This window comes from Labeo rohita, unplaced genomic scaffold, assembly GCF_022985175.1.
Source record: "Labeo rohita strain BAU-BD-2019 unplaced genomic scaffold, IGBB_LRoh.1.0 scaffold_1835, whole genome shotgun sequence".
Taxonomy (NCBI): domain Eukaryota; kingdom Metazoa; phylum Chordata; class Actinopteri; order Cypriniformes; family Cyprinidae; genus Labeo; species Labeo rohita.
The window spans coordinates 1,559-13,647 of NW_026128039.1; the positions used below are offsets into that span (position 1 = coordinate 1,559).

The following is a 12,089-nucleotide window of genomic DNA, read 5'->3' on the forward strand; positions in this document are numbered from 1 at the left end:
CTATAACATCAGAGACTGGAAATACTGTATAAAGCATAGTTCCAGTTTGACAGACTTCCGCGTTCAGATAATGATGCTGAGCTTTTCCACAGATAAAAACTAAATTTCCACCAAACTAAACTTAACTCTGAACTAAGATTCAGCGTATCGATCGAATTGGTCAAACGGGTTTGCAAAAATGTCTGAATTTGTGTTTGCGATTGTTTACTGCATTCGGGATATTTTGTAAAACAGGAAAAAATGGCGCTACGTAAAGATATACCTACAATCCACTGTATGAAACAAAAATGGTAAATGTCTGTTATCGCGTGTCAGCGATCAAGCAGCTCTTTATCCATACGTTAACTGCACTTCTTTGAATCAAATATGTACACACATCTAAAGTTTAGTCTCTAAACTAAACTCTCCCCGATGTAGACGCTCGTTCTTACCAGGAGTTGGTTCAGGCCCCGTCGCCATCTTCACTGTATTTGACCGATCACAAGTCTATGAAAATGCTTCCTAGAAAACAAATGCGATTCGCATCAGGAAAACAGTATTTATATATTTGCAATGGTTTATAATGTCAACACATTCGCATACAATCCATCGTCAAAGGTAGATAAACTCACCGGGAGTCGAGCTGCAGCGTTGCACACCTTAGTTTCACTTTTGTTTTGCGCCGCCCTATTGCAGGTACATCATTTTCATGATTTGTTTACCCCTCTGGCGATTCTCGCATGCTCAGTTTATTCAGGTTTTATTCGATAATCATTTTAAACGTCCTTGATTTGTAGTTTAGAGCAATACTAATGAAACATTAAATATAATACTGAAACAGAAGTTAACGCATGAGCTAAAAGCAGAATACAATCCATGGGAAACACATAGAGGAAAAACGAACAAAACAAAACAGATATAAGATAAACACCACTAGAGTTTGTTAAATAAAGAAATAAAGTTTCAGTAAAATAATCATATATTGTTCTACCATATATCAATGGAAAGCCTATTTATTCAGATTTCAGATGATGTATTATTCTTATTTCAGAAAAATTGACCCTTGTTTTGTGGTCCAGGGTTACATATACGAAAAACATTACAGCAAATAGATTCATGTCACATTCCTCAGTCTGAGAACCTTTTATATTTTACAGAAATTAAAACTTTATCATGCTGAAATATTAATATGATAATAAGCCATTTTACAATCCCATATATATGTTTTCGAATCTCAGAAGAGCAATTTAGAGATTATTTTTAAATGCATTTTTTACATTAAAACATAGTGTAATACTACACTGAATTTACACAAATGCACATGAGATGTTGTATGAACGTAAACTCACAGAGAGAAGAACTGCTCTCATGTTTGACTCCTGTCCTTACACTCCTCTCAGCTAATATCACCTGTTCATACCTGAAAACTAAAGCAGTGTCATGAGAAATACACACAGAGACTGCAGCAAACATGTTCAGACTTTATCACATAAGCTGAAGCACATTAAGCACACATATATTAGAGAGTGGGATCAATTTTACTTAATTCGGCTTTATTCAGTCTGATATTTCAGTCACAAAGGTGACAAAACCATGCATCAAGAGACTTACAGTAAAAAAAAATAAATAAAAAAAAAAAAAAAAAAAAAAGAGTCCTATAGTATAATAAAGTGTGTGTCTGTACAAGTGTTTTCCACTAGAGGACAGTAAAACCCCCTCAAATACCGATGAAGGATGAAAAACATAATGCACACACACACACACACACACACAAAAAAAAAAAAAACATTCTGTACATGACATAAAACAGGACAGGTACTTTTTTTAGCCCTGATTTAGAATAACACATGGTTATTGTCAAATTAATTTGTAATTAGATAATAATAATAATAATAATAATAATATCTCACCGTTGACATCAGGATGCTCTTTGCTGTTTCTTCTTCTCAATTGTTGCAAGATATAATTCCCACCATTTTCCTCCAGCCTTCTTTCAATCTTCTGCAGTAGTTCTTGTCTCTGATCATCTGATTTACTTCTGTTATTGAAACTTTCCTCCACATTCAGTCACCAGCTGCTGGAGATCCACATGGTTTTGTAAATATTCATCAATGGTCTGTGGTTCATCCAGTGCGTCCAGATCATCTTCATGTGTGAACAGAATCATGATGTTATTTCTGAACTTCAAGACCAAACAAGCACTTAATATAATCCAGGATCTCTTCTTCATTTTTCACAGGTTTCTCTAGAAGAACCGTAAGCAGAACTGCACTGAGACCTGCTGAACATCGAGAAACCAGTTGTTCTTGATGATTGCTGACATCTCTGTAAGAAACAGAAAATATGGAGTAAGATTGTATATAATAGAAAAAATATTACTTCTCCAAAGGTCTGTAAACACTTGTTTTTTTTAAAAAAAAAAAAAAATAAATATTTAAAAAAGTATGTTTGTAAGTAAGTCTGTTCATCAAGGTTGCATTTAAATGAACATTAATAAATCTGTTATTATTGATGACAATTATTATTGCTGTTTGAAATCATTTAAACTCGTTTCTAGCCACAACATTGCTGAAATAGATGCCAAAACTTGTGGTTAAAGCTTGTTTGAAATCTCTTTTGGCTAAATCCACAGTGTGCTATCTAAATAATATTGTAAAAGTGTTCACATTGCAGTTTTGGTCAGTTAATATTTCCGTAGCTTCAGCGTTGTGAGTAGTGAAGTTAAAGGGTCCTATTATGCTCTTGTACAAAGTCTTGATTTTGTTTTGGGGGTGTACTAGAACATGCTCTCATGCTTGGTGGTTCGAAAAACGCATTATTTTTTATTATTTTATTATTTTATTATTTTTTCTCCCCAGCCTGGCACAAATGGCTCGATTTAATGAAGGCCCGCCTTCTGAAAAAAGGAAATGTGTTATGATTGGTTGACTATCCCAGTGTGTTGCGATTGGTGAACTGCTTAGACGGTGTTTCACCGTACTGTTTCAGTGGATGCACCTTATTAGACTTGTTTTGGACTGAAGAGAAGAAACACTCATCTATGCCATTCTAAAGCTTGGGAGTGCCAGGATCATTTTTTATATAACTCTGATTGCATTCGTCTGAATGAAGGAAGTCATATACACCTAGGATGGGCCACGTTGTGACATCATTACATACGGAAAACAAACGCTGTAGTCCAAACAAGCCGTTCTTGAAAAGGGATTTTTTTATAAAAAAAAATCTCCTTTTGGAGTGGACTTTAAGATTTGTAACTTTGAAGTTCTTTTTTATGCCCAAACATACACACCACACACTGACTAAAATTCAGAAAGTGAAAAAGCATAATAGGACCCCTTTAATCATCAACTGACCAAAACTGCACTGTGAAAGACTTCATAAATCACAATAGTGAAGTTAGGCACCCATGAAACGGCTAACAGACCAAAACTAAAATATTTCACTAACCAGAATAGTGAGGGAGTAACTGATCAAAAACTGTGAAATATTTCACAGTAGTCTGTTTAACCCGAGTATGAGAATTGTTAACTTTCATTTGGGTGCTACCGTGTTCTGGTTTTCACAGAAATCCGTGTTAAAATGGAGTAAAGAGATCGAATGACTTAATTAAACTGAACTCAATGTTACTAATGTAACTAGTTATCAGCTGAGTCTAATACATTCATAATTTGTATAAAATAGTTGTTTTTCACATACACATGATACTATAGTAATTGACAGTGTTAACATAACCATAGACGGGGCAGAAATATATGTGAAAATAGATGTGCAATAAGGTTAAATCACCCACACTAATTTCAGTCAATAATTCCCCTTCTGCTATAATTCCCTTCCTAAATTATAAAATCAACTATATATGTATAAAGACTCAATTATACAAAAAAAAAAAAAAAATAGGCATCATTCTTTAATTCACATTTACCTGCAAAGCACTTCTCACAATAAATATAATTTCAAAGCAACATGGTAAAATTATTGTCATATGGAACTGTAATGTGGTCAACAGACCTGATACTACCTCAGTACAGTGTGTTTATACTATTTACTTCCGCGTTTAGAAAAAAGGTGCAATGGTAAATTTCCACCAAATAATAAAAAAATTTCAGATTCACATATTAATCACAATAGATCAAACGGGTTTGCAAAAATGCCTGAAATTGTGTTTTGGTTAGGTTTTTATTTTCATATAAATTATGACTGCATAGGTTTATACAACGGAATTCTATTAAAGCAATCCGATTTGCAGCATTGACAAGAAAATAATTTTTACATTAAAATACATTTGTGGATTCAGTTTAATTCCATTCACTGAAACGGTAAAGGCTACTTCATAAAACAAGGAAAAATGTGGGATTGAGTGGATATACCTACAATCCACCGTATGAAACAAAATCTTGTGTCAGCGATGAAGCAGCTCTTTACTGCGTGTGCAGCTTTATCCAAACGTTAACTACCATTCAAATAACTGCTTTAAGCCAATTATTCACAATCATTTAAAGTTTAGGCTTTAAACTAAACTTTCCCCAATGCAGCCTTTCCAGGCGGTGGTTCAGGCCCCGTTGCCATCTTCACTGTATATGACAGATCAAAAGTCCATGAAAAAACACTTTCTAGAAAACAAATGCGATTCACACCAGGAAAACTATATTTACATACATTTGCAATGGTTTATAATGTCAGTATATTCGCATAAAATCCATCAGCTTCAGGAAGATCAGTTGTAGCTTTACAACAAATTATGTAAACAATTTTGTAAACATTATCCCTTTTAACACCCCGTTTCTGAAGAATTGTATTGATAATATAGCTTATAAACACACAAACACACACATACACACACATCCTTCATTCTTCTCTTGAACTTCCTGTAGAGTTTGGCAGGAATTTGAATCTGAATTTGAGAAGTCAATAGAGTCTAACGTTTTGTAATTTTTATTAACATGAACATCAGATCACCTCTTTAAAAAAATACATAATTCTAAACGTAATGCACATTTAAAATCCAAATCTATATCTTAAAAGTTTTAGTTGTGTAAACAATTTTCATTTTTAGGTAAACTAACCTTTTAATGGGTTGTGAAAGAAAATATGATTGATTCTGAGTACTCACAATATTAAAATGTCCATCCCTTAAACAGGCACTCCAGTTTACATGAGTTTAGTGAATTCTAGTAACTTCATTAGTCATCTGTTTATAGTATATACGTGCACAGAGTGTGTAAAACACATTAGTGTTTAAAAAGCCATCAGTAGCAATAAATACAATATAATACAACATTTTAAACAGCAGTTTGGAAAAAGCTCAAACCGGTTGCTTTCCTTCAGTGTGTATGTATATGTGATCATCAGTGGATTTTTTTTTTTTTTTTTTTTTTTTTTTGACTGAATTGCACACATCTTCTGTTTTAGTAGTTTCTTCATAATCTTGATTACAGCCTCCTCAAGACCACCTGCTGGCGTTATCGACATTAGAAAGCTACAGGGATTTCCGGATTTCAGCAACATTGAACTATATCGTCCTATGTAGCATGATGCTACAGTGCGTCACGTAACATGCGTTTTCTTTGACACCTCACCAGAGCCAATCACTGATGTAGGCATATAAGACATACTGCATTCTTCCATATACTGAAAACGCAATTGAAAATACAATTTGCTATTTCTTTTGAAAAAAAGTCTGGAATATCCTTTCATAGCTGCTGAAGCTCACTTTCTTAAACACCTTCAAGATGTTTTCACAGAGGCTTTTCAATCTGTTTATGCGACTGTTACTGTAATAAATCTGTACAGTATCAGGTAATCATTAGCTCATGCAGGTCATCGGTCAGTGTTTGATCATGTTTATTGAGTGCTGTGCACCAATCAGGTGCCTCTAATAGTAACAGAAAGAACAGGTACCTGACTGCAGGAGGAGCATTTTAAGTGAAAGTAAATTTAAATGCTATTACTGCTGCTTTCTCCATGTTTCGTTGGATCAAATCCTCAACATGTTTCATTTAAAAAGAGTGCTTTAGTAATGCTTTGTGCTGTTGTTGTTTTCTAAAAAGTGCTATTTTTGCATTATTATTTTCTGTCTAGAGTCATTTTCATTAAAGATTGATCTTCGGCCTTTGACTAAAGTTCAACTTCCACACCTACAGGTAAGAAATCTCTCTATATGGACTCACAGACTTGCTATTGCCGAACTGCCGAAATATAGTTTGCTTAATTCCTTTGGTAGGGCTTAAAAGGTAATCATGTATTCTGAAAAATAGATTTTATAATAATATATAGCAGAAATTTTTTTTTTTTTTATAATAGTCTAATTGAAAAACATGTTTTCGTTTTAAACCTGTTTCAGTCAGCCTGACTAAAAGCAAAAAACAAATGAGAATAAACTACTTTGTTGTTGAGTGTTGGTGTGCTGCTTTACTGAGGGAAGAAATTATTGTTGGTTTTATTATTTTGTATAGCTTTTTTTATATATATATTCTTTAAAAAAGCCTTTTGAAGTTTGAGCATTTTGAACCTTTATTTATGGTATATAAACTAAATTAAATAACTCCATACCCAGCCCTACTCGTAAGACATGGGATACAGTTGCAAATGGGTTTTGCTTTTCCATTTGAAATATGGCGGTCACTGTGTGTTTGCAAAAGCGAAAACGCAAACTATAATGCAAGATTTGCAATTGCATTTGAATTACGTCACAATTTATGTGTCCATATATTGAAAATGCAACTGAAAATACAATTTGCAATTTCTTTTGAAAAAAAGTCTGGAATATCCTTCCATACATGTAGCTGCTGAAGTGAACTCACTTTCTTAAACACCTTCAAGATGTTTTCACAGAGGCTTTTCAATCTGTTCATGTGACTGTTACTGTAATAAATCTGTACAGTATCAGGTAATCATTAGCTCATGCAGGTCATCGGTCAGTGTTTGATCATGTTTATTAAATGTTGTCCACCTATCAAGTGCCTCTAACAGTAACAGAAAGAACAGGTAACTGACTGCAGGAGGAGCATTTTAAGTGAAAGTAAATCTACACGCTATTACTGCTGCTTTCTCCATGTTTCTTTGGACTATATCCTCAACATGCTTATTTAAAAAGTGTGCTTTGTTGATGCTTTGTGCTGTTTTCTAAGAAGCGTTATTTTTGCGATCTGTCTAGAGTAATTTTCACTAAAGATTGATCTTTGACCTTTAACTAAAGTTCGACCTTCCACACCTACAGGTAAGAAATCTCTCTATATGGACTCACAGACTCTACTTGTTATTGCCAAACTGTTTTTTTAACAATTACCCAAAATACAGTTTGTTTAATTTCTTTGGTAGGGCTTATAATTTAATCATGTATTCTGAAAAATATATTTTATTATAATATCTATATGAAAAATACATTTTATAATAGTCTAATCGAAAAACATGTTATTCTGAAAAATAAAGCAAAATATATATAAATAAATATAATTTAATAACAACTAATACTTCGCTCACCAATCACCTTCTTCAATGAAGGAGGTCCTGCCATTTTTCCCAAAAATCAGTTCAACAACTGAAGAGATCTCAGCCAGGTCCTCTGTGCTACACTCTCCTGAACTGTTTGATCTTTTTATGCAGATTGAAAAAGAATCCACTTTTAGAATTATCACTGAAGCTTCACCCATGCCCACGCTAAGGCTGTGCTCACTGAGGCAGACTGGATCAAAGAATAATAATTCCAATACTGATGCTTTAATAATTTGGCAATAACCCTTCTCCCCAATGGGTTATTATGGAATCCTCCCAATAAAATTACCTCAGAGCCTGCCCAGGCTGACCCCTGGGTTGTCTATCTGAGGACCAGTTTTTTTTTTTTCTTCCAATAAATAAATAAATAAAATAACCTAGCATATTTTAGTGTGAGTGTTTGGTTTTGTTCTTTTCTTACTCTTGGTGGTGAAATGAATAATAGCTTGACATGACCTGATTCTGATCTTATTCCATACTTTTAATTTAGATATGTCAGAGATCTGCTACAGTTCCGATGATCCAGAGATTCGGATTCTTTTGGTAGGCAGATATGGTTCTGGGCAAAGCTCATCTGTGAACACCATACTGGGAGAAAAGAAGTTTAAAGTTAAGAAGCATGAAACTGAAATCTGTGAGGATAAAACGCAAATTGGAGAAAAGCAGGTACATGTGATTACTTCTCCAGATTTACTGCATCCAGATCTGTCTGAAGAGAAGCTGGAGGAACTGAAAGCACAGCTGGTCTCTCAATGTTCAGCAGGTCTCAGCGCAGTTCTGCTCACTGTTCCTCTAGAGCAACCTGTGCAAAATGAAGAAGAGATCCTGGATTACATTAAAGATTTACTTGGTCCTGAAGTTCAGAAATACATGATGGTTCTTTTCACACGTGGAGATGAACTGGATGATCTGGATGAACCACTGACCATTGACGAATATTTACAAAGCAAAGATCATGCAGATCTCCAGCAACTGGTGACTAAATGTGGAGAAAAGTTTCACTGTTTCAATAACAAGAAGCAAGTAAAAGGTCAAGTTGAAGAATTACTGCATAAAATTGAAGAAATGATGATAAAGAACAGAGGGAAATTTACCATGGAACAACTAAAAAGGAGTGACAGCAAAAGAGGTCCACGTGTCAATTGTAAGTGTGTGTGTGTATATATATATATATATATATATATATATGTATATATATATGTGTGAAAGTTGACATTGTTAACAACTTTAATAATAAAGACATATAGTGATTTGTTCTGTAAGTATACATCACTAGGTTGTTGCACTACTCATATGAGAATAATCCCTGTAGTGTGTTTTATTACTGATTTGATTTGATCTGTAGTTTCAGGAAAGTCTCCAGCAAAAAGTCCAGAAGATCTTCAACAGATTCCTGAGAGGAAAGACCAGATCAGGTTGGTTCTTCTGGGAAAAACTGGATGTGGGAAAAGTGCCACTGCAAACACCATCATCGGAAGACAAGTGTTTGATTCTTCAGCCACTTCAACTTCTCAGACCAAACAGTGTCAGTCAGAAACTACAGTGAGGTTTGGTAAAGAAATATCAGTGATTGACACTCCTGGACTTTATGACACTGAACTCAGTAAAGAAGAGGTTCAAAGAGAAATAGTGAAATGTGTCACATTCGCCTCTCCTGGACCACATGTTTTTATCATCATCATTAGAGTGGGTCGATTCACTGAAGAGGAGAAAAATACAGTGCAATATCTAAAAGAAGTGTTTGGAGAACAGATACTAAAATACACCATGATCCTCTTCACTTACAAAGATCAATTAGAGAAGAAAAAGATGACCACTGAGCAGTATCTGCACAAAGCTGATCCAGCTCTTAAAGAGCTTGTACAGAGCTGTGGAAACCGATTCTTCTTTCTGGACAATGAGTCCGCCAGTTTCCCACAGTTCAAAGATCTGATCAGTAAAATAGAGATGATGATGGAAGAAAATGGAGGGACACACTTCACCAATGACATGTTTGATGAAACAGAGAAATGCATTCAGGAGATTCTAAAACAGAACCTGGATAAGAAATTAAAGTTATTACAACAGCAGAACAAACGGTTCACTAAAGCAGAATGGAAGAAAATATACTGGCGTTTAGTTGAGGAGTCACAAACGGAAGCAGAGCAATTATTTTCTGATAAAAATCTGCACCTCCTGGAGGGAGCTAGCACTACAAAAGAAGCTGAGCACAAAGCAACCGGTGTTTTAAGGACAGTTATACTTGCATTCAGAGAGAGAATGTGTGTGATTCAGTAAGAAAAACAAACAAACAAACAAACAAAACACAATAATCAGACACAAGCCATTAATTATCTCAATGGACTACTTGCACTGAGCCTCGTGATGTACTTTTGAAATAATACTGCTCAGTTATTTCCGGTTATGTATATTTTCAGTGTGCTGTAATCATCTAGTTGACTCAAACGCCTAATAAAATGAGAGTTTGTGGGATGATTTCAAAATCCGGACATTTTCAGAGACAGGAGAAGAGATATCCTGATGATAACTCAACAAAACTTTTAATCCAACATAGGTCGATCTGGAGTAAGAGTCAAGCAATACTGCAATACTGAGTTTTGCTTTACTAACCTTAGTTTAACCATGGTGTTTGAAGTAAAATTGTGGTTATACAAATGATAATACCAAAGTAAAACCATAGTTATTTAACACGCTGATGGAAAGTCACGAGGTGTGAGAGAACTAATAAGTAGAATGCAGAAGTTGTTGTGGAAGTAGTCCATTCGATTCAAGTTTTGTTCTCATCTGACAGTGTCACTCCAGTCAAATCAATGATGTTGCAGAATATTAAGTGTCTTGTAAAACTCAAATCATCAAGCCAAAGGTGCAAGTGACAAGAAACACTAAATCTGTCAGGTGACAGACATGGAAAAAAAAAATCCTTTGGAGAAAAGACATTTCGAAAACAGTCCTAATCATGCTGCAGCACAAACTTTGGTTACGTGGACATTGTATCTTGGCTCAAGATGGTTGTAGCTCCTTAATCAAAAACTGGTCTTCAGAGCACACAATCTTTCGAGCAATTAATTTTACAATAAGTGGACTACTTGTGATGGACTGACCCTTGAGAGAAACTCTTATGGATTTTAATACTGTAGTTTCTGCAGGTGTGCTGAAGGGAGTTGAACATGTGAAACAACTAGAGTTGAACTCTACATTTCTATGAGAACAATACAGCTTAAAAGTGAAGACCATGATATTACAAAGATCAACTAAAGGAGGAATATAAAACAGTTGAGCAGTTTCTACAGAATGGTGATCCAAATCTTCAATCCCTCATATGAAATTGATTCTTCTGTTTGTACAACATGTCTTCCAGTTTCCCACAATTTAAAGATCTGCTCAGAGGTGTAAGAAGAGATGCACTTCACCAGTGATGTGTGGCATTTCTTAATGCATTCAACAGATTCATAAGAAGAAACTGGATAAGGAAGCACTTAGTAGCAGTTAGCACTTAGCAGAACAGTCTTGATGTGTAGAAGAGCATTTGATCATGACTGGTGAAATCCTAATAGCTCTAGCAGTTAAGGAAGTAAAAGCACCAGTTCAACTTGCAATCAGAAGTATAGAGAAAATAATGAAACACAATATGTTTGTGATTCAGTGAGACACAAGGATCAGACACACAAGACACTAGACAAACTAAATCAATGTGTGCTTTCTTCTTCAATTATCTTGTTCATAAGGAAAAGTTTACGTATTCTTTAATGGTCTTGATTGCTTATGGAAATCTTCTGAATCAATTTAGCTGTAATGCAACAATAAAACATGTAATACAATAGTGCAAAATAATAGTGGAAATAATGGTAATAAGTGTTCAAATTACTGTATTTCTTAAAACAATTGTACATTGTAGAATAAAATAAAGCTGGACAAAAAATGACGTATTCCAGATTTACCAACAGGGCAAATGAGTATGAGAGCGCTATAAAAGTGAGGAAGCAAGTGTTATTCCCATCAGTGGTGACACAATCACACACTTGATCAGTGAAATCAATGGTTATGTGCATCTGATTTGATAACACAGATCAAGTTTACATTTTAATTCCCCTCAAAAGTCTTCATTATAAAGTTCAGCATCCATGCGTTTATAGATGAATGAGGGTCTTTTGAAGGAGTGGAATCCTGGATCCATCAAGGCTTTCATAGATATATACATTCTATATATCCTCTTTGAGTGATTATTATTCAAAGTAATTAATCAGTATTTAACCTCCTATATTTTAGTAGATTGAATAAAGTTATGGGTTATCATACACTAGTAGTAGACATCAAGATGTATTCTGTTATTGGAACGTGCCCTCTCTCCTTGTTTGTGAGAATTCTCTCCATATGTTAAACCTCTGTTTACTCCTGTCAGGTTCACTGTGACCGGAGGTCATCAGGGCCTCTCTGCGATGGGACCACCTTATACTCAGAATGTTTATATTACTTTCTATGTCTGTATGTTAAAAGTCTGAGCTTCTCTCCTCTCTCTGAGAAGCTGCACTCTGTGTTTCTGTATGTTTTGGGAACAGTATCTGATAAGCATAATAGCCTAGCTATTCAACCTTGAGGGAGGTAAGTGTTTCTCTATGTAT

The 12,089-nt window shown here is 34.8% G+C and overlaps 1 protein-coding gene across 2 annotated transcripts; it reads left to right on the forward strand.

Moving 5' to 3' along the window:
• The first annotated feature begins 5,814 nt into the window (after positions 1 to 5,814).
• On the forward strand, positions 5,815 to 11,837 carry LOC127158988 (GTPase IMAP family member 8-like). 2 transcript variants are annotated; one of them, XM_051101939.1, is made up of 4 exons: positions 5,815 to 6,119; positions 7,133 to 7,195; positions 7,961 to 8,614; positions 8,816 to 11,837. In XM_051101939.1, exons 3-4 carry the CDS (start codon positions 7,963 to 7,965, stop codon positions 9,745 to 9,747), a joined length of 1,584 nt encoding a protein of 527 aa, XP_050957896.1. In that variant the 5' UTR covers positions 5,815 to 6,119; positions 7,133 to 7,195; positions 7,961 to 7,962; the 3' UTR covers positions 9,748 to 11,837. The 2 variants fall into 2 exon arrangements, with proteins under 2 accessions (XP_050957896.1, XP_050957898.1); XM_051101941.1 differs by lacking the exon at positions 7,133 to 7,195.
• Positions 11,838 to 12,089: the final 252 nt, after the last annotated feature.

Bases quoted from the DNA above. Each gene is read 5' to 3' on its own strand.
- LOC127158988 (XM_051101939.1), top strand. From the start codon at position 7,963: ATGTCAGAGATCTGCTACAGTTCCGATGATCCAGAGATTCGGATTCTT. The intron at 8,615-8,815 runs GTAAGTGTGTGT...TTTGATCTGTAG, and splicing joins AAGAGGTCCACGTGTCAATT to TTTCAGGAAAGTCTCCAGCA.